Genomic DNA, 23,919 nt, shown 5'->3' on the forward strand with positions numbered 1-23,919 from the left:
TGCCTAGTCAATCCTAGGAGTGCCTGAAATTCGGGCTTTGACTATAACAGAAATCAAATAATAATATACATATTATGTATATTATTATTTGATTTCTTTTTTTAATGTATATATCTAATGTTAGTTTTCCTTTACCAATCTCCACATTTCTCGAGGTGTTTTATGTAAATAAATAAAAATAAATAATTATTAATAACTTGTTAAAAATGCATAAAAATATCTAGTTTTTTGTGAAAACTTCGTTTTAAGTGATAAAATTTGCAATTTTACTCTTTTAATTACGTTATTACTATTTAACGATACCTTAGGTATATTTAACATAACTAGGTATAACAACTAATTTGTTTATGACATATTTTGTATTAAAAAAAAAACTGCGATAATTGGTCTATAAATTGGTGCTAAAATAAACATTCTAATTATAGTTTATAATTTTTACGTTTTTTTATCATTTCTCAACATTTCCTAATCATAACGATAAGAAGAAAGTACTATATATCAAAATAAATATTAAAACCAAATGTTTCTATAATTTGCAACCCATACGAATGCTGAGGAAATAATGCTAGGGGAGATCTATGAATTGCATCTTACTTCCTGCCTGCTCAGCGTGGCTAAAATTCCAACGAAAACTTGGTCTCGCATACTCTGTTAGGAGTAAATTAATAGAAATAAATATAATCAGAGAGTGTATATTATACTTATAGGGGAGTGCATATAGATTTTCACTTCGGAAAAAATCAAACAAGATAGAACTTTTTGTAATTTCATTAAGAAATGTTTAATAAACAACATATCAAAAAGTTCTACTCGAGAAGTGGGTGCTTCATTTTTTATTAAACAAATGAACTACGAAACTAGATGTTTTTTAAATAACTCCGAAAATATAAATTTTAGAAAAAAACTGACTTGACCATTGAAAAATTCAGAAAATTTTACAAAAAGAAAACCTAAATAAAGAATTTTCTAAAATTAAATCTGTATCTTCTATAATTTTTTATTTATAACGCGAAAGTCACCCTTCTCACAAAAATTGGCGCATTGTAAACTAGCGTACGGCGAAGTGCACGATTGAGTTATTTTAATGTAATTCTTTAACTAATCGCTCAAATAAAATTTTACAAATTGAACATGAAAGAAGAATAATTAAGCTATCTTAAGGTTATAATAGAAAGAAATAAAATGTATGGACATACGTACGGTATGGGCGGAAAATGAGCCTTACATGAATTTTGTTTAAAAATGATTTAAAAATGTGTAACTAGTACAATTTTGTACTTATAAAACTCTCAATTTTGCACAACTTAACTTTCAGGCATCTTAATAAATGATGTTTTATTAAAAAAAATCTCAAAAATTTATTTCAACTGATATGACGTCTCAAAAAATGTAATTTTTGAAATCTTCGATGTTTTATAGAATTACCACCACTTTAAGACGGTATTACTCAAGTTTGAACAGATCTCTTACAGTTTTATAAGTGCTTTTTTAAAGCTTAGGATGTAATCTTTAAAATGCACTGAATTATTTTACTTTAGAAATGAAATAAACTGTTTCTTTTTGAGAAAATTAAGAAAGATAACAAAAATGTAATACAAAAACCGAAAATTACCAGCATAAAAATGTTTATACAAAGTGATCAAAACTGTTTTCTGTAAAACTTACCTAAAATACATTTAATTATAAGCTTCAACAATAATAAATGTTCAGCAAAAATTTTTTTAGCTCTTATACAGTATGTCTGCGTAACTTGGAACCTATTGGTAACTTTTTTATTTTCAGTTTTACGAAAAAAAGTTATTCCTTATAAAATACTTTGCACCGTATATAATCTAAGATGCAATCATCAAATATCGAATTTATTTAATTGTGTACCAGGTATGTCAAAAGATATGAGTTTCACTGAAGAGTAAAGTACCTTTACATTTCACAATATCGAAAATTGTTATTAAGAAAAGTTGTTTGGAATTAAAAAATTTGTTTTAGTGTTCAATTACATCCTCCTAATTAAAATATTGTGAATAATAAAGGCACTTAACTCTTAAGAAAAATTCATATTTTTTACATAGCTCGTATAAAAATAAAAGGTTAATATCTGATGGTTGTATCTTAGATTTTAGGCCAGGGAGAGCATTTTATGAAGAATAACTTTTTTTCGTTAAAGTGTTAATAAAATCGTTATCATAATTGTAATAAAATGATGATGAGTATCCGTAATTTGAGAAAAAACTGAAAATTTTTTTTTTCGATTAGAATGATGTAATTGTATATTTGAACATAGTTTTTAATTTAAAACAACTTTTCATAATATCATTTTTTGATATTCTGGAATATAAAGGTACTTTACTCTTTAACGAAATTCATATTTTTGACATAACTCGTATAAAATTGATAACATTTGATATCTGATGGTTGAGTTTTAGATTTTTGACTATTATCCAGAGCATTTTATGAAGAATAACTTTTTTTCGTAAAATTGATAATAAAAAAGTGTTCCACGTGGTTCCTAGCTACGCAGACATATTGTATAAGAGCTTCTGTATAAGAATTTTCAAATTGCAATGCCATATTTGGAGTCAGCATAATCAAAAACAAAATAAAAACATATTTGATCAAAGTAAAATGATGAATTTAACGATATTTTTAAAATTATTTATACAAAAAAATTGTTATTGTTTAAACAATTAATAAACAATAATTAGCGGCCAAATCTGCGAGTAGAACTTTTTACTTTAATAAAAGTACTTTTAGTGTATAAAACTTTTAGTATATAAAATTTTAGTAAAAACTTTTAGTAAAAACTTTTAGTATATAAACTAAAAAAAAAGTTTTAGAAAAATATAAGCTTGTTTCAATTTTTCCGAAACAATGCATGTTTTCGTTCTAATTGCACTCCCCTATTATGACTTTCTCCGAATGAACTAAAACAAATCCGACTGCTAGTACCGAATTACAACAAGCTTTTTTCCTTGATTGGGGTAAAGTAAGTATAGAATATCTGAGCAAGACCACCGGTATTGGTATGGCATTAATACAAGCCTGCTATCTACGGTGGCAGTTATCATCACACAGCCAAATTTGTCCACTGTCGGACATATGCCTCCTAAAGTTTGTCGCTATTCTTTTTATGTCGTCGGTACATCTGGTAGGTGGTCTTCCACGACTTCGCTTGTCTGCCCTTGGCCGCCGCGCCATTCTAAAATCTTCTTTGTCCATATGTTGTCTCTCTGTCTTGCGACATGTCCTGACCATTTCCAGTTCAACTTCGTAATGCGTTTTATGATGTCTTCCACTCCAGTTGTTTACCGTAACTCATCATTTCGTACTCTGTCTCTCAAAGTTAGGCCAAGCATGGATCATTCCATTTTTCGTTGTGCTACTTGTAATAATTTTCTTATTGATGCTTTAGTCAATGTCAGTGTTTCAGCTCCATAAGTAAGCACCGGAAGTACGCACTGGTTAAATGCTTTTCTTTTTAGCTTTATTGGGATGTTTTCCTTTAACGCGTCTCTTAGTTTGCCATACGCTGCCCATCCTAAAGCTATTCTTCTCGATAATTCGCATGTTTAGTTGTCTCTACTTATTTTAGGCCCAGATAGATGTATTTGTCAACTGTTTTGATATGGCAGTTTTCTAGTTTCAATGGTCCGCTAGGTACTAAATTGGTCATCATTTTAGTTTTTCCAAAGTTTATTTCCAACACTACTTTCTGAGAAACTCGTTGTAGTTCTTGCAGAATTTCGTGGGCTTCCTTTAAGTAATCGGTTATTAGAATTCTGTCATCTGAAAATCATAGGTGGTTCAGGTTTTCCCATTCTAACATCTGCATTACGGCACTGAATAGTTTTGGTCACATGTTTTCTCCTTGTCTGACTCCCCTGTTAGTTTCATTTTTTTAGTTTGGGTATGGAGTTTATTGCTGTTGTGGCGTTTGCGTATAAATGTTGAATAATTTTGGAATATCGGTAGTCGATTCTACAATCTCTCAAAGCTCTTAATATGGCTACCATCTCGATAGTGTCAAAGCCTTTTTTATGTCAACAAATACTGAGCGGTCGGTTGTACTCCAAAGTTTTTTTGATTAGGACCTTTAGACAAGATAGATAGTCATTTGTACCATATCAAGGACGGAAACCTGCCCGTTCTCTTGGTTGGTATGTTTCTAGTTTGTTCCCAATTCTGGCAGTGATTATTCGAGCAAACAATTTATACAGGTGGTTTAGAAGACTAATTGGCTTATAGTTTTTGAGGTCTCTTTGATCTTCTTTCTTATGTATGAGGAGCGTTATAGAATTATTCCATTCAGCTGGTATGGCTTGCTTTTCTAAGCATATAATTGAAGAGGTGTTTGATTGCCTTGATGAGAGCAGAGCCTCCGATTTTTAGCGCGTCTGCCACTACTCCGTCCTCCCTGGTGATTTGTTATTTTTAATTTTCTTTAAAGCATGATAGATTTCAGCCGTTGATATATCGGGAATATCTTCTGCACCTTGAATCACAATTTTTTGTTCGGTATGTTCTGTCGGGTTTAAGTCAAGTTTATTTGTATATAGTATTTTATAAAAGTCTCCCACTATCACTATCCTCTCTGTTGGATGTTACTTTGCCATTTTTTCCCTTGAGTTTGATTTATTTCTTTCCTGCTGTTCGTTCTCAATATCTTCATGCTCTTGTTATGCTCGATTGTCTGCGAGATTTTCTCATTTTTATATATGTCCTTATGTTCTTTCTAATTGCTTTAGACACCACTTTGTTTATTTTATTTAAGCTCTGTTGTTCTATATTCTTATCTTTTAACATTTCTCTTCTTTCTTCCATTTTAAGTTTGGTGTTAGCGGCGATTCTCTGCTCTCTCTTGTATATATAATTTCTTTGAAATTCTGCTATGGTATTATTAATTATTAGCTTATTTAGCTGATTTATATCATTCAGTAGGGGGTCTGTTTTGTAGATGTACAGTTACTTGATCTGCAAACTATTGATCTGAAAACTTTTGTTTCATTTTTTGGTTGTGACCATTAGTGCAGTCACTGAAGGTGGATATGAGCTATTACCTCCGATTTCGTTAAACCTCCATCGATTAGCACGAAAATTGGTGCGTGGTTAGAGGATACCTCAAGAAACAAAGGTGACATGGTGCTAACTTGCGCTTTTACCCTGGGGGTGGGTGCCACCCCTTCTCGAGGGTGAAAATGACTTTATTAAAAATAACCCCACAATTCGATAAAGGGACAAATTATAAGCAAAATTTGTTATATAAAGTTATTAAAATAAATCAAAACTTTTTCAGTTATTAAAGACAAAACATTTTAATTTTTCGTGAGAAAAATGCATGTTTTTAACCGATTTTTCATAAATAACTCAAAAACTATAAGTTTTTACAAAAAAGTTATTATTATCACAATTGAGGCTAATAAAAAGTCAAATAAACTCCTTACTAGAAAAACCTTTCAATGTTAACTAAAAGTGAGTTATAGGTAATTGAATGTATATTTCTTTCGTCGAGTACCCAAATCTAATTATTCAAGCTTAAATACCGGGAAAATGATGCATTTTATAACATAAACTTTTTAAACATTTGTCAAAGTTCATAGAAATATCTATCAAACAAGCCCTCGAACAAGTTGATAGCATTAAAATTTATGCACCAAAAATGTTTCAAAATGTATCTTTTAAAAATTTTTCAAAAAAATGTTATTGTTTTTTGTAAATAACTCCGTTAATTTTTAAGATATCAGGTTTACCTGAAAACTAGTTAAAAGTTGATTCTAAGAGATATTAAAAAACGTCGAAATTAGTCTTTTAAACCGCTTAGTTTTTTAAAAATAAAAGCTTAAATGGCCCCGGTTACATGGTTCTCGCAGCAAAATTAAAATTTTAAACGTTTCTATCTCGGTTATTTTTTATTCTACGGAAATAGCAATATCGGAACAGAAAAACATTTGGAACAGAAAAAAATAAAATTTAGTTATATTTCATTTTTTACGTATATTGAGTATTTTTGGAGTTATCATCAAAAGAAAATGAGTACGATAATTTTAAAATTCTGATTTTTTTAAATTATATCTTTTTTTCAAAATATATGCATTCTTAACCGGTCAAAATTGTTGAAATCATTAACTATGTTAACCTAAAGAAATTCTTATGAGGATTACTATAAATTTTAATTTTTGTGAAAATGGTGTATGTTTTATTTTTCACTTTTTCCTAAAAAAATCGAAAGGGTTCTCTCATTTTCATCATAACTTGCTTAATTTTAATGCTATTAACTTTTACTTGAGCTCATTTGATAGGTATTCCGAAGTACTTTGACAAGAAGTGTTAAAGAAGTATATTCTATAAAATGCATGGTTTTCCCGTTATGTAAACTTGAATACATACTTAGATTTGAGTACTCGTCGAAAAAAATACACATTCCATTACCCACAACTCACTTTGAAATAACATTAGTTTAGTTCTTTAAGTGAGGGGTGTCTTTAATTTTTTATTATCTTTAATTTTGGTAATAATAGCTTTTTTACAAAAGCTTCTAGTTTTAGAGTAATACGTGAAAAACAGCTTTAAAACATCCATTTTTTTTAAGAAAAAATAAAATTTTTGATATTTATTAACTCAAAAAGTATTGTTTTATGTTAATAACTTTATATAACACATTTTGCTTAGAAGTTGCCCTCTATCGATTTCTGGTATCATTTTTAATAAAAAAAATTTCACCCCCGAGAAGGGGTGGCAGCCACCTCCAGGGTAAAAGCGCATGTTGGCATCATGTCACCTTTGTTCCTTGAAGTATCTTCTAACTACTCACCAATTTTCATGAAAATCGATGAAGGTTCAACGAAATAGGAGGTGAAAACCTTCAGTGACTCCACTACATGTTTTCATTTTCATGCGAGGATGGCAGTGAATAAGATTAAAATAGCCATGATGGTAACAATTCTGAAGGAGCTCGAAGAAGAAGGAACTTTTCAAAAATTTTAACTAAACCGTCGCTTAAAACCAACAATAGGTCTAGAACTTTCACAAAACAATAGACTTTTTATGTATTTTTAACGAATACTTATTTAAAAAACCATTTTTTCTAATTTGTTAAGCAATAAATTAAGTAAATGATTTTAATAGCTCTCAAATTTAAGGTTTTTGCAAACTTATTAAAAATTAATAAAAATAGGTATTGTATACTTTTTAATGATAATGATAAATAAGGCTTTAATCAACAATTTTTAACTATAATGGTTATAATTTTTTAACACACTGTAAGTAAAAACGACCGAAAATATTTTGCAAATTTTATAATATTTTTTTTAACACTTAATTCACTCAGAATATTTCCTTTGTATCTGTGTCAATAATAGTCCAGTCGGGTTAGACGAATAACAGGCCTAACCTTGCATTAGGAACTGCCCAAAATTTTATTTTTTTAATCTTTAGGGGGGTTAATAGTAGTGTAAATTTAAAATCTCGACTGAATTCCGCCATTGCATTAGCCGCCATCTTGATTTTAAACGAGAACCGTTTTTGCTCAATATCTCCGCCATTTTCAACTTTTTGACAAAAAGTATAACAACTAAAATTGTTGAAAATGTAGTTGAAATCATTTCTATTTTTACAACTTTTTCGTGCCATCGATATTTTCTGATAGCGGAAAATAGTGACAGATATATATAAATAGAGCATAATTATTGAATTATCTCGTTTATTGTTAGTTTTACGACAAAAATGTTTCTATTCAAAAATAGAGAGAATTGAATTCTACACAATTTTAGTTTCTTTCATTTTTTTGCTAAAGTTAATATTTAAGGTAGTATGTACGCGATAATGGCGCGAGCGTAAGACCTGATTGATTTTGTAGCAATTGTTTTTGTTCAATATCTACGCCATTTTCAACTTAAATTGTTCCAAATATGATTTCCTACAATTTCTTTTTTACAATTTTTTTCATGCGGTTGATATTTTCTGAGTTAAGTGGGAAAATAATAAAAAGTGGTGGGGAAGCATAATTACTGAATTGAATCTTTTTTCCGAGCTGCCTCAAATTTTATAATTCTATCCTTTAGGGAAGATCAATAGTAGTGTAAATTTAAAATCTCGACTGAATTACTTGGTTGCATTAGCCGCCATATTGATTTTAAAGGAGAACCGTTGTTGCTTAATATCTTCGCCATTTTCAACTTTTCGACAAAAACGGTAGGAATTAAAATTGTTGGAAACGCAATTTCCTACAATTTCTTTTCCAAAATTTTTTTATGCGATCAATATTCTCCGAGTTAAGGAGGAAAATAGTGGAAGCGGAGGGGAAGCATGATTATTGAATTGTCTCATTTATTATTAACTTTACGAGATAATTGTACACAAACAAAAATAAAGAGAATTATATTTTATACAATTTTTGAAACTTCCAATGAAACACCAACCAAACTAAGTACATAAAAGACAAATAATAACTTATATGCATTAAGTTCACTTAATTTTATTAACTAGCGGGTTTTATTGGTTGAATTTGTCTGTCGATAATTAAGTTTCATGTCAGCAAGCATATTTTAATATTTCAACAATTTTTTTAAATTTTGGACCCCGTTGGGGGGATTTTCCCATTCCTCCCCTCTTAGACCCGCCACAATTGTAGTAAATCGTAATTGCAACAATTTCAGTCTTTATATTTTTTGTCGAAAAGTTAAAAATGGGGAAGATATTGAACACAAACAATTGCTTTAAAATCAATCGGGTCTTACGCTCGCGCCTTTACCGCATACGTACTACCTTAAATATTGACTTTATCAAAAAAATTAAAGAGATCAAAATTGTACAAAATTTAATTCTCTTCATTTTTGTTTTTCATTTTTGTATAGGTTAAAATTTGTTGTAAAATAATAATAAACGAGATAATTCCCTAAATCAATAATTTTGCTTTAACTGGCACTGTTTTTCCCCATAACTCGGAAAATATGGACCGCACGAAAAAAATTATAATAAACGGAAGTATAGAAATTCGGATTTTCAACAATTTCAGTTTCTATATTTTTTTGTCGAAAAGTTGAAAATGGCGGAGATATTGAGCAAAAATTGTTCTCGTTTAAAATCAAGATGGCGGCTAACGCAACGCTCAAATTCAGTCGAGATTTTAAATTTATACTACTATGGACTCCCCCTAAAGATTAGAAAAATAAAATTTGGGGCAGCTCCTAATGCAAGGTCAAATGGTATCCCGACTGGGCTATAAGTGTCTTAAAACGGTTGCTTTTTCACTAATTATCCTGATCTATTCAAGGTAGTCCTGTCGCCAGGGGGGGGTACAACGGCCTCGTTAATTCAGATGGACTTACCCAAATTTTTTTTATGTATTTTGACCCGTAGAACACGAATTTTTTGGGTAACAGTTGATCCGGATGTCGATAAGATTGTTATAGACCAAGAACTTGAGGAATCAAATAACAGCGATTTTTGGCAAAACAAAACAATATTTTGTATTTTTTGGGTCATTTTAAGCAAAAAATATTTCTACAAGTTTTTTAGTAGGATGCACAGTTTTCGAGATAAACGCGGTTGAACTTTCAAAAAATCGAAAAACTGCAATTTTTAAACCCGAATAACTTTTGATTAAAAAATAAAATAGCAATTCTGCTTAGCGCCTTTGAAAGTTCAAGTCAAGTTATGTCGGTTTTGATTATTTGCATTGCTAAAAATGTATTGTGTTATTGCTAAACAAAGCTACAAACAACTAGTGCGTGAGTGATGTTTCTATGATTTCTCATTTAAAATAGAACGAGTAGGTAGAATAGGTACTAGTGCAATCAAGACTATTTCTACGTTACATGCGTTAAAACGCATGTAAAAGCACGGGAAACCCTACGTGTTTATAGCTTTGTTAAACAATAAAAAAATAAATTTTTACCAATGCAAATAATCAAAACCGATATAATTTGACTTAAACTTTCAAATGCGGTAAGCAGACTTGCTATTTTATTTTTTAATCAAAAGTGATTCGGGTTCAAAAATTGCAATTTTTCGATTTTTTTAAAGTTCAACCGCGTTTATCTCGAAAACTGTGCATCCTACGAAAAAACTTGTAGAAATATTTTTTACTTAAAATGGCCCAAAAAATACAAAATATTGTTTTGTTTTGCCAAAAATCGCTGTTATTTGATTCCTCAAGTTCTTGGTCTATAACAATCTTATCGACATCCGGATCAACTGTTACCCAAAAAATTCGTGTTCTACGGGTCAAAATACATAAAAAAAACTTGAGTAAGTCCATCTGAATTAACGAGGCCGTTGTACCCCCCCTGGCGACAGGACTAAGGACTTTGTCCATTTATTTGTTTTACTCAAGAGGAGTACCTCTAGGAATTATTAAAAAGGTCCAAAAAATCTACCAGAAAAACACAATAAAAGTAAAAGTAGAAGATGAACTAACTGACCCAATTGAAACCGGCAATGGAAGACAGGGGGATTCCTTGAGTCCTTTATTGTTCAACCTGATCATGGATGAAATAATAAAAAAGTAAAAACTTAAAAAAGAAACCAAATGAGAGAAAATCAATTTAAAATAATCTGTTATGCATATGATGTAATACTAATCTCTTAAAGTGAAGTTGATTTACAACGTATGCTGCACCAATTTAATATAACGGCCAGAAAATTTAACATGTTAATCTCCCCAAAAAAGACAACATGCATGGTAATAACAGCAAAGCCAATAAGATATAAAATATGTAAATTGGTGCTGGAGGGTCAGATAATAGAACAAGTGGTTTAAATATCTAGGCATCACACTCTCTAGCTACGAAGAGCTCGAAACAGAAATGGAAGATCAAGTGAATATTGAAAACAGAGCAGCAGTGTGCCTGAATGGCTCAATATGGAGAAATAAAAATATCAGATAAGAAATGAAAGGCAGAATTAATAAAATAGTCATTAAGGGCAATAATTATATACGTGGCAGAAACACGATCTGACATAGAGAGGGCCAAAAGATTGCCTGAAACATAGGAGATGAAAACCCTCTGAAAAATCGATGGTAAGACACTATGGGACAGAGCTAGAAGCACAGATAAACGACGGAGATGCAAGGTGGGGAACATTAGAACTGGATAAGAAACAAAAGAGTAGAATGGAATGATCACATAAGCCAAATGACAACAAATAGAGTAATAAGGACGGCGAGAGTGTTCACAATAGGTAGATGATTATTGGAAGACTACGAAAACGATGGAACGGAAACTTACTGGAAGCACATTGAAAAAATAGACATAGACAGAGTCATATCTATACAAAAAGAAGAAGAAGATAGTTTTATAACAACATTCTACTAAAATGTATTTACCAATCTACAAAGAAGAAAATCCATACCATCAAAAACCAATATTTTATCTTCAGATATGATCATAATCATTACCCACCGATATAATAACGACATTGAAATATTATGCTAATGAATATCAGTATGGGTGTTTCTCAGGTCATTAAATAGATTATAAACCTTCTTCTAATAGTGTTTGTTATGTACCAGTTAGATATAACATACCAGAGGCGTAAGCTATGTTTATTGGTGTTAAAAGCTATTAGTATGAATTTTATTTATAGAGATTTTAGCCAATAGAAACCTACAAAAATAAAAATTTCAGCGTTATATTTTTTCGATTGTTTCGTTCATATAAATTCTGACAAATAGAAACCTACAAGAATAAAAATTACAGCGGTTATTTCATTCTGGTATGGCAGCCCAAGCTGGGATTTTGCAGTTACTTGAGCGCTTCAGATTATCATATGGGGAGAAACCTTGTACCCTGTAAATGTACCTCTACTATATCTTAATACAGGGGCAGTCAAAAGAAAACATAATATCAATAACAAATAACAACAAGTACAATTTACTAAAATAAGATAAATCGTGAATATATGTACAGTATAACATAAGATATAAAAGCCAAGACAAAAACAATTTATTGCAAAATTTATATAAATTGCAAATTGAACATACAACAAATATAATAAAATACATAAGGAACTGACAAGTTCATGCTACTGCGTATGAAACCCAATTTTCTTAGTTATTCATTAAGAAATTCTTCTATTGAATAGTATGGTCTTTTAGATAGATATGCTTTTGTCATTTTACAAAACTTTGGGAAAGATGTTACAGATTTAAGTTGTAACGGGAGATGGTTGTACAGTTTCTTTGCGGAATATAATATAGATTTCTTTACTAACTCAGTGGATGGAATCGGTAAATAAATGTCAAAAATTGAATTTCTGGTGGAGTAAAGATGATTGGGCCTTGCTGGAAAGACATGAAGGTGTTTACGAATTAAACAAACCGTTTCTAGAATATATAAAGATGGAAGTGTTAAAATTCCGTGATCTCTGAAGTAACTTCTACAATGTGTAGATCTTCTGAGGCTAAACAGATATCTTATTGCTCTTTTTTGAAATTTAAAAATAACATCAAATTGAGCAGCTGTACTAGAACCCCAAAAAGGAAGACCATATCGAAGATGCGACTCGAACAACGAAAAATTTGTTATTTTAGAAGATGCTAAATTGAGTTCCCTTGAGACAGATCTTATTGCATAGCAAGCTGAGGCAAGTTTCTTACTTAACGAATCGATATGAAGGGACCATTTGAGGTTGCTGTCTAAAAAAATACCAAGAAATTTTACAGAATCAACGGTACTGATCTGGCTGTTATTAAGAGGCAAAGTTTGAAGAGTTCCTTTATAGGATAATGCTACTGTTTTATTTACGTTAAAAGAGAGTAAATTAGAGTCAGACCAGGTCTTTATCGTCAGTAGATCCAAAATTATAGTTTCGTGAAGAGATGCAATAGTTGAGTTGCTCCAAGTGATACTGGTATCATCAGCAAAAAGAAAAATTTTCCCATCGATTTTTAAATTAGTAATGTCATTTATAAAGATAAGGAACAGAAGAGGACCCAATACTGAACCTTGTGGTACTCCACATACAATGTTTTTGAGACTAGAGTCAGTATCATTTGCTCTAACTAGTTGTTTCCTATTATTCAAGTAGGATTGGAACCAATTTAAAGAAATACCTCGAATTCCATAGAAATTTAGTTTTGTAATCAAGATGTCGTGATTTACACAGTCAAAAGCTTTGGCATAGTCGCAGAAAACAGTGGCAGTATAAAGATTATTGTTTAGTGCTTGGTAAACCTCATGTAGTACAGAAAACATGGCATCAGTGGTACAATTATTTGTTAAAAAGCCGAACTGATTTTGTGATAAAATGTTGTTATCAACGAAAAAGGACATAAGTCGAGTTTTAGTGAGTCTCTCGATAATTTTGGAGAGTACCGGTATAGTAAGACAATAGGTCTATAGTTGCAGGCATCAGATTTTTCACCACCCTTATGAAGAGGAATAATAATGGCTCTCTTTAGCACTCTGGAAATTTACCTTTTTCGAAGGAATCATTAATTAGAGAGACGAGGATTTCCAACACATTTTCGGTGAGATTAGAGAAAATTTTGATAGATACGTAGTCCATCAGTACTACAAGATGATTTGCTTTTGATACTATTGATCGTTTGGATCAGTTCAGAGTTATCGAATTCATTCTTAAAAATAATGAATTCGAGACCTTTCTTGAGTTAGGGAGATAGGAAATGGGATCTTGTTGCGGCAAAATAGTTGATGTTATATTTTTACTCACATTAACGAAGTAGTCGTTTAGACTTTCAGGATTTGGAAGGGAAAATGATTGAGCTGTGTGAGTTTTATTTCGAAGATCGTTTATTATAGACCAAGTTTCTTTTGCAACACTTTTAGAGCTTCCCAGATGATTTTGATAATAGGCTTTTTTAGCTGATCTGACAAGTTTTAGATATGTTGTCCTGTACTTCGTGATATATTCAGTGACAGAAACATTGGTAGTAAATTTCTTGATGTATAGTAGTGAACGCATATTCTTGGCTGATATGCGAATACCTTTCGTAACCCAAGGTTTCCGATGTTTTGGCTTAATAGGGATTAAAGGAAATGCCTTATTGAAGATGCGGAGAAGCTTATCTAGAAAAACACTGAAATTGTAGTCCACGTCTATAGAAGAAAAGTGCTACTCAGATGTTAAGCCTAAATTTTGGAATTTACCAAAATTCCCGGTGGAAAAAATCCTACCTAAACGTCGGGTTTTTGAGGAGGGTTTGCTGAAGATGTTAAACTTCGTATACACTGCTTCGTGATCAGATAGTCCCGCATGAATAACTGTAGAGCAGACATCAAGGGGTGAGAAATCGGAGACAATATATTCGATTATGGTATGTATATGTAGTTTTTGTAATCCTTGTAGGAGAATTAACGTGCATTGAGAGACCATACGATTCAAATATGTTGGCCAGGGACACTTGGGTAGCACAAGCAGCAGCATAATTAATGTTAAAATCACCGCATAGAATTTTTCTGCTTTTATGAGGCAGGTCATCTAACAAATTTAGCAGGTTCTGAAAAAATAGTTCCACGGTAATGTAAAGATTAAGATTTTTATTATAAACTAAGGAAAACTCAAAGAAGGATTCACTTAACAAAAAGTCGTATTTTGTTACCATAAAAAAATCATTATTTCTAGAGAGAATTAGGGTGCCTCCATGGTCCAAAAAAAATCTATCCCTAGAAAAACTCGAAATCGTCAGATTAAGATAAGGTAAGTTAAGTACACGAAAAGAGTGTATATTTCAAAATCAGATGATTTGAGCGGGACGTAAGAAAATGGGTGAGTCTCAAGGTTTTACAGAAAAAAGCGAATATTTCGCGATATCGACGTCAAAACTAAAAAATTCAACAATGTTTTACACCTGGTCACAGAGAACAACAAGAAACAGGTTTACCAAATATTCAGGCTAAAATATCAATAAAATATTAGTTAAAATGATTTTAAAAATACAGTTTTATTCATGAAATAACGTTACCGAATTACTCTTGAGCTCGAATTATGGATTTGTTTTGCCCTCGTGGACCTCGTGACATATTTTTGACAAATTAAAACTATCAACGTGTCACTTGGGATATAAATCGATAATTTTAGAGCTCTCGTGTAATTACTACTGATAATTTTTTCGATAATTTCCCCGTTGTCAAGTATTACGTCAGATGCCCTTCGTTGCTACGCAAAATACATTCAGTCACATTAATGACAATGAATGTTTTACAACTTGTCACAGAGAACACCAAGAAAGAGGTTTAGCAAATATTCAGGCCAAGATATCAATAAAATATTAGTTAAAATGATTTAAAAAGGCAGTTTTAGTCATGAAATAATCTTACCGAATTACTCTCGAGCTCTTAAAAATGATTGATTTGTTTTGCCCTCGTGACACGTGATAATTTTAGAGCTCTCGTGTAATTACTAGATACTGATAATTTCCCATCGTCAAGTAGCGCGACATATTTTATGTCATTCACTGTTACGCAAAAATAAACATTCAGTGACATTAATGATAATTAATATTAATGTTTTACTTGTCAAAGCAAAAAAAAATTTCCACCCCCGAGAAAGAGTGTGAACCGCCGCCATGATAAAAGTGCACATCGGCATAGGGTAGACTTTGAATAAGTAGATTAAAAAATTTCATTAAAATCCTTGTAGTAGGATAGAATTCGGAGGTAATATCCTGTTTTTGCTGTCATTGACTGGCGTAATGAGGAAACCTTTTTTGTTACAAAAAACTAACAAAAACAATTTATTATTGCATGTTATATATTGTTGTAGAATTGTTTTTTTTTTGTAAAGAAATTCAGAAAAAATTCAATTTATATCAACGACCATGAAATCATAGTTTTTCATCACCCTGTATATCACCAAAATTGTTTAGAATTTAATTTTGCTATTAAGCAAGTGTTTCGGGTAAAAGTGAAACGACAGATAAGTGATTCGACGAAATGCATAGGACATGAACAAACAATGCGGTGATTAGATAGTGGACATCGTGGTCGAAAACAATGACGGTTTTAAGATCCTTCCGGGAAGGTATTTTAATGTGGTAAACAAACTGTATTAGTTTTTAGTTGTAAAAGTAGAAAGTAGTAAAGAACTAATTATGATATTCTGTGAAATTTGAAAAATTGTAAAAGTTGTTGGAAGAATATTTGGTTTCTTAAGAAATAAATGGTTTGAGAGAGGTTGTTGTCTATTGGATAGAAAATATCAGGAGAAGGGATAATGAATGTGAGAGTACGGGTTTGAGAGAAAAATAAAGACACTGTGTAATTGACATCGGAAGAGAGCAGTCCAATTTTTTATAAAGTGTAGAATCAGTGTAGAGTGGTGTGATCGGCCTTTGCGAGCAGAATCAAGTTGAAACCAAATCGTCGACCGGTTGAAGAGTTAATTTTCCTGGTCCGAGGGAGATTCCTTTGTTTTGTCTAGAACGAGTAGCTGATTATTATCCGTTTGTGCACAAGATATTCGAGCAAGTCCTGTGTGTTTTTCTTGGAAGCAGTTTGGACGAGAGGGACTTTATCGCAACATCCAGAGAGTACGTATTGGGAGAATCAAGGACGGCGCAATCCAGAAAATGATGGAGTGAAGAATAAAAGGTTAGTCAAATCATTTGTCGGAATTGAGAAAATTTATTTATATCAAAACCATATTTGTTTATTTGTTTATTGAACAATTTTTTAACGCAGTTAGTCATTTCAAATTTGAGAAATCAATTCAAAAGAAGAAAAGTAAAATTCATTCAATTTCGTATGAGTAAATAAGAAACTAATCAAATAAATATTTTGTCAAAACAAGGAGATATCAGAGTTAGAGTTTAATTTATTAAGTTAGAGATTGTTGCAACAAAGTTAAATTTTAGTATTTTTTTGAATCTTATGTACACGGCTTATTTGATAAAAACAATAGATTACATTCATATGATTTTGAGTGTTTTCAATTTCCCTGTTTCTACCCTGGAAGAAGTAAGCAACCAGAAATACTAGAAGCCACAGATCACAGGTATTGTATCAAATACAAGATTACCCCTGAGAATAAAATTGATTGGAAAATTTAATTGGAATCTAGTTGTATTTTTACATAGTCAAGAAATGAAATAATTGAATAATCAATTAAATTAAGAATTTGCTAATTAATCTAAATAAATAGAAAAAGTACAGCATAACAATATATTATGGGTTTACAACGTCCTCCGTCTTCCGATACCCGTTCGCCATTCCTCTCTGTCCGCACATTGATCTAATTGCAGACCTCTTTCATCCATGGCTTTGTTTATTCCTGCCTGCCAACTTTTCCTCGGTCTACCTCTTCTTCTTCTACCTTGCGGTCTTCAGTTTTGTACTTGTTTTGGGATTCTGTCTTCGTGCATTCTTTTTACGTGACCAAACCATCGTAGTTGTATTTCGTTGATTTCGTCATTTATTGTATGTGTGACCATCATTATTTCTCGTATCCGTTCATTGGTGACATGTTCTTTTCTTGATCTTCCTGCAGCTCTTCTCCAGAAATCTGCCCTGAGTATTTCGTTCTTTATTGGCTCCGTCCGGTATTCCATGATTCGTGATTTTCATACCCAGGTATTTATATTCGTTACATTTACTGATTGTTTCTCCTCTTTCTAGTATCAAGTCCTGCTGCGTTCCCCCGATATTCATATATTTGGTTTTTCCTATGTTGATCTCTAGTCCCCATTTCCTGTATTTCTCTATTAGCTTTCTAGTCATGTAACAAATATCATCGTAGTCTTGTGCTATTAGTATTTGGTCGTCTGCGAAACAAAGAGTATATAGTGTATGGTTGTGGCAGATTGACAGTTAGCCTACGACCACATATGTGTTGACCGGCTGGGGAAAGAAGAGGAGACGGATTGACGGACGTCTGTCAGAAGATTTTAGAAACTTAGAATACAACTGTCATAATTTTTCTTACTTATTTTATTAGGTAGTTTGTTGTAAATAAACCAATAAAATAGTTTAAAGTGTGCCCCGACTACTTTGCATCCCGCAAACCGGCCACATTGGTGACCCCGAGAAAAAGATTGTAAGTACAAGGATTTAAAGACGACATTATGACAGATAACGACCAAACAATGCCAAACGATAATGCTACACCATACGAAGGCAATGATCACCCAATAATTGCACGGGTAGGCATAAAAGCTCCAGAGTTTTGGCGCAATGAACCAGAACTATGGTTTCTTTGGCTGGAGGCGCAGTTCCGACAAGCCAAAATAACATCTGACAACTGCAAATTCGATCATACTGTTGCTAGTTTAAACAGTGACATACTAATAGAAGTGGCGGATATTGTAAAGAATCCAACTGCTGGCAATGCCTATACACAACTGAAAGCTCGCCTTCTCGAAAGGTATGGCATTAGCTCAGATGACAGGATCCACAGATTAATGGAGCTCACTCTGGGTGACTTAAAACCCACTCAACTACTCCACAGAATGCAAGCTCTGGCCACGGATAGCATTAGTACACAAGTTCTAAAAAATTTTTGGTTGGACCGCCTACCACCTTCGGTTCGAAGTGTTATATCTGTTCTTGATGGAGATCTAGAAGAGCTTGCTAAGAAAGCCGATAAGTACCTCCGATGTTCCAATTTTCCAGTCATGGCTGTTACCGAAAGCCCTATCTTAGACAAAGCAGTGGCTGCATTGAATGACCAAGTGAGCGCTTTATCCAACAGATTAGCTGTAGCTGAAGAACGGCAACAGATTCAAATGGTCAAGAGTGCCAAGTCATCATCTGACGAGCAGTGTTACTACCATCGAAGATTTGGTGCACAAGCAAAGAAATGTAGACCACCCTGCAGTTTTACAAAAAACGACGAAAGGGCGCAGTAATGGCGGCAACTTGGTCATTTAGAAGGAGTCCCATGTTCTTGCATTTCCGTTTCCAATTTTTAAGAGCTTGTTAAGAATATATTTTAAAAAGTGTTGGAGAAAGGCAGCATCCTTGTTTGAGCCCTTTATTTGTCAGAAATCCTTCGGTGAGTTTGTTTCCTTGTTTAATTCTCGTGGTCGTGTAGTTATAATTTTTTTTTATTATTGCAAGTTACCCAAAGGAAAAATGAAAAGTAATTTCATTGCAATAGGGTTTAAAGGCATTAATGGGTTTTAGGGTTCATTGCAATAAGGTTTACGAGTATAGGCAGCATATTCATTTCCGATATAATAAGAGTTTAATACCTATGTAAAAAATCATACAGCTACTTTAAATTGGAGGTAGATTGGACACTTGATTATTTATGAGCGGTAAACGGCGAAGCAAACAAGTGAACACATGACTATATAGATATCTGCTCCTTGTAACGTTGCACTGTTTATATCGAATTTTATATTTGCTACCGTTATTTATGACAAACACGTATTCCACATGAAGATCGGCCCATTGGCTTGTCACGTAACCAAGATAATTCTGTACGCCTACCACCGTCTTCCTGCGACTTTTATAATTATTTGCACCAGTTTGCGTTCACGTACTTTAATGCGTCCAAAATATTTTGTTTATATTATTTAATCTTTAAGTAATACTCGCATGAATTCTACATACATACTTACATAAGTGGTCGCAAGGCGAGTCACAGGCACGCGCGTTTAGTATCATGTGGTTTCTATGTGTATTATTGATTTATTTTTAGGTCTGGATCCCGCGTATGAAAAAAAAGTTGATTAATAGCAAGCTGAAAATTTGTTAATAGCTTAAGGGTGTCTAGTCGGATAAACTTTGATATATGGGAACACTGGAACAAGGGCAGTTTTAATTGTGGAACAGGTTAAAAATTTGGAACGGTTACACCACGAAAACGGCACATTTATTTTGTTTGACAGAACATACTTAAACTCTCCGAACAGAGATTAAATTTTCATGCAAAAATCAGACTGCTATTTATCACCTGTCATAATTCCTGTCATTTGACATATTCTACATGTTCCACTCATTAAAACGCCCATTTGGTGATAAATAGCAGTCTGATTTTTCCATGAGAGTTTAATCTCTGTTCGAAGAGTTTAAGTCTGTTCTGTCGGACAAAATACATGTGCCGTTTTCGTGGTCTGACCGGTCCAAATTTTTAACCTCTTCCACAATTAAAACTTCCCCTGTTCCAGTGTTCCGATATATCAAAATTTGTCCGACTAGACACCCTTAAGCTATTAACAAATTTTCAGCTTGCTATTAATCAACTTTTTTTCATACGCGGGATCCAGACTTATTTGCTTTTATACATTGAAACATTTTTTCTTTGCACAAAATAAAATATGTATTTTATTTTTCAAAAAACGTCAAACAAGAAACAAAATTATCTGAATTTTTTAGAATTTTTGTTTGGACAACGAATTAAAATTTTTTTATATTTAATCTTGGGAATTAATTTATACCAATTACAAAAAGGAGTTTTTACTTCATGTTAAAAGGTATTATACTAGGTACTATATGGTATACAGCCAACTACCAGCGACTATCCCGTTTTAATTTATAATAATTCACTTAAAAAAATATGTGGATATATTCATTAAATTTAGTAACATACTTGTTCCCCTCGTATACTTGAAGTACTTTTAATAACGTTATTTTGATCTACGAGTTGCCAAAAAAATATTTAACTGTATTGATCTACCTACGAATATTATTTTAACGTAGTGTAGTACCATATGGACAGAAAACGTGTATTAATATTGTCTGGTGAAATTAAATAAAAAATTTAGAACGGTTTCCTTTTTATAAAGCTACGCGTAGGAGGGTTTTGCATTTGTTATTTTATGTTTGTAAGTCAGTCGCTTTTGAGTTTCAAGTTTGTCGAATATAAACACACTTTTTTAAATTTGCAAATTGAAAGAATGTAAAAGGGATGATTTTTTTAATGGTGAGTTCATTTTAAAACAGTAAAGAGAAAAAAATAAAAGACTCACACTGGATTTTACTGTAAGTACGACGACCGTGCTCTACAAATAATATAGATTATTATAAATCAACATCAGTTCCAAACGGAATGGAACGTTTCATCGCCGCCGGTTCATCGCCGCCCTTTCGATGCCGCCGGTTCATCGCCGCCCTTTCGATGCCGCCGTTTCATCGCCAGTCCATTTCATCGCCGTATGTTTCATCGCCGTACGTTTAATCGCCAGTTAGTCAGTTGATTTTGTATTATGGGAAAGGACACGACACGACGTTAAATTCAGTTCAAAACTTATGACAATTAAAAAGATAAAAAAATATTATTATATTTACTGTTCTATTTCTACGTCCCCTAAATTTTATACTAAATAATATCTACTAAATTTGTAGTGTTAAATGGCCTTTGTAGAAATATATATGTTCAAATTTATGTAGTATCCTAGAATTAATAATTAATATTAAAAATAAATAATAAATGTAACTGTCGAAAATTCATCGGAAATAAATCAGTTAGCGATTAATTGACTGGCGATGAATCGGCCGGCGATGAATGGACCGGCAATGAATTGGCGGCATTGAAAGGGCGGCGATGAAGACGGTATCTCTCTGACCATAAAGCAGCACTATTCCCTTTCCAATCTGAGACATACTTTTGAGAAAAATTAACTTGTTTTAATCTTGGATCCTAAAATACATATACGATAATGCAACTATACAAATAAATGTAGCAGAAGGTCTAACAACGAGCAAAATATTAACGGAGGGAAGAGTTAGATAGGAACCCAGCTAACATTGTTCGTATATAGTCAAACAAATGTCAACATTTTGGGAGAAGTTACGTCAAAAGTTACATCAAATTTTACCTAAAATATACGTATAAAAGTCACAGCGATGTTACGTAACAGTTTTACGTCATTTCTACTTAACCTTTTTAACGTCACAAAAACGTCATTTTCTAGTTGAATTTTCGGTATAAATAAATATAGTATAAACATAATATATATTTTCATCGAATGTCATTTGTTTCGAGCTTCTGTCATGTGTCACATAATATTAATATATCTACGTTATACGTCTTTGGTTTGTATCATTGGTATATGCCAATAACGTATGACGTAATATTAATATTATGTGACACATGACAGAAGCTCGAAACAAAATGACTGTGAATGAAAAGCCCTATAAGACCTTAAAATTATTGTGTAAATAAAACCACATACATGATGCTAACACATTTATTAAATATTTGAAATAAACATTTATTATATATTTGACTTTTATGTGAGAGGTAGCTACTTTATCTAATACATAAACATACCCTTAAAATAATCTTCATTCTTAAAGTGTAAACTGCACACTTTCATATAACGACTAGGCTCCTTTCCCATCTTTAGAAGATATTTCCATACATTTCGTTTTTCAACTAAACTGCCATTGAATAGAATTCTATCTTGTTTATGCTTTTTAGGGAAAGAATGAAACGACAAATTACTGTTACGCTTCATCTAAAAATCACATTGAGGCACACACCATTCATATTTCGATTTTTTTGTCATAACTCAATAAAAACTAACACGATTTTAAGCACGAAAATGTAAGGTTATGTGTTAATGTTTATTTGAAAGGTTCGAAATAAATACGCGATGGCGCTGCAATCTTAAACGAGATTGCCACCGTAGCAATGCCACCGTAGCAATGCCACCAAAAAACACGTTTTAGGGACGAATAAATTCATACGTGTTAAATACCTACCAAAGAGCCACGTTTCAGAAACGAATAAATACATACGTATAATATACTCGTACGTGTTAAAATTTCGTCATTTTTTGATACATGTTACGTAGCAATACAAAAAAACCTAAATTTAACGTTAAGGTAACGTTATCTTGCTAGCTGGGAAGATATTATCTCTCCAAAATTATTCACTCTTGCATTAGATGTGTTCAAGAAGATAAATTCAGAACAACGCTTAATTAAAATTGATAGCAGATTTTCTCAGAAGTCAATTTAAATAAAATAAAAGTGATGACAAATCAAAATATAAAATTTCACAATCGACTAAGATGGAAGTGAGATCAAATGTGTCGAAGAGTATAATATACCTAGCTCATACGATTAAACTAGGCAAACATAATCAACCGGCAGGAGATCACTAGAAGAATACGAATGACCTAGGCACCAGTAGGAAGGCTCAGCGATGTGTTGAAAAACAAAAATATACAAAAGATCTAAAGAAAACGGTATTTAACAGTTATATTCTACCAGTTACAACCTATGGAATGGAGACCGTGACACAGACTAATCAGCCAAAAGTTTAAGAAAAACTCAGCAGAGGGTTATCGAAAGAGCTATGTTAGTAGTATCTCTGAGAGAACATATTATACGAAGGAAGGCCGTGCGAAACAGGACAAATGTGGAAGATGTAATTGGAAGACCAAAAGAAAACGTCCTGTCATTCATCGTGATAATAATTTTAGCGAACTATTTCCTTTAATGTCCACCAAAGGTGAATAAAGTATAAACCAAAAGAAAAGAAAATATGGTTTAGATTTGATTACAGTACAGAGCCTCTACTATGTGCTTATACGTATTTCGGAACAACCGTTTCCTCATCGGAGCACCTGGGTAGAGGCCAAGGTCCCTATACCATAGGTTGTATGGTAACTTTGACATTGACAAATGAAATATTTTCATCGTCCAGACGATCAATTTTACGAATTTTTTGTAAACATAATAGGATACGTGGTTTGGAGGCTATATTTTGTTATTAAATATGGTTAGTGTTTTAATTTGTGTTTATATCTTGAGATATAATGTATCTATAGATATCATTAAGTGTTTTTAGTATAATAACTTAAACCCAAAACTCTTTTACAAAATGTGGTTGTATTAAGTACCTACTTACTGGATTTTCTTTCTGCTGTATTGTATAGTAAAGGACATTCTTGTATAGAGACATTACAATTCTGTAATGTCTCTTGCGGTTCTTCACATCAAGTTTACATCATCTGTGTAGGTTACAATCTGCTTAGACTTATTGAACAATATATCTAATTAAGTGTATAGA

At 32.2% G+C, this 23,919-nt stretch overlaps 1 protein-coding gene across 1 annotated transcript; it reads left to right on the forward strand.

Annotated features, from left to right (window-relative positions):
* Positions 1 to 18,016: 18,016 nt before the first annotated feature.
* On the forward strand, positions 18,017 to 18,799 carry LOC126888503 (uncharacterized). Its single transcript, XM_050656843.1, has one exon. It carries the CDS (start codon positions 18,017 to 18,019, stop codon positions 18,797 to 18,799), a length of 783 nt encoding a protein of 260 aa, XP_050512800.1.
* Positions 18,800 to 23,919: the final 5,120 nt, after the last annotated feature.

The sequence above is a fragment of the Diabrotica virgifera genome, chromosome 7, assembly GCF_917563875.1.
Source record: "Diabrotica virgifera virgifera chromosome 7, PGI_DIABVI_V3a".
In the NCBI taxonomy this organism is placed as follows: domain Eukaryota; kingdom Metazoa; phylum Arthropoda; class Insecta; order Coleoptera; family Chrysomelidae; genus Diabrotica; species Diabrotica virgifera.

Excerpts from the sequence above, each read along its gene's own strand:
- LOC126888503 (XM_050656843.1), top strand. The coding sequence starts at position 18,017 with ATGACAGATAACGACCAAACAATGCCAAACGATAATGCTACACCATAC.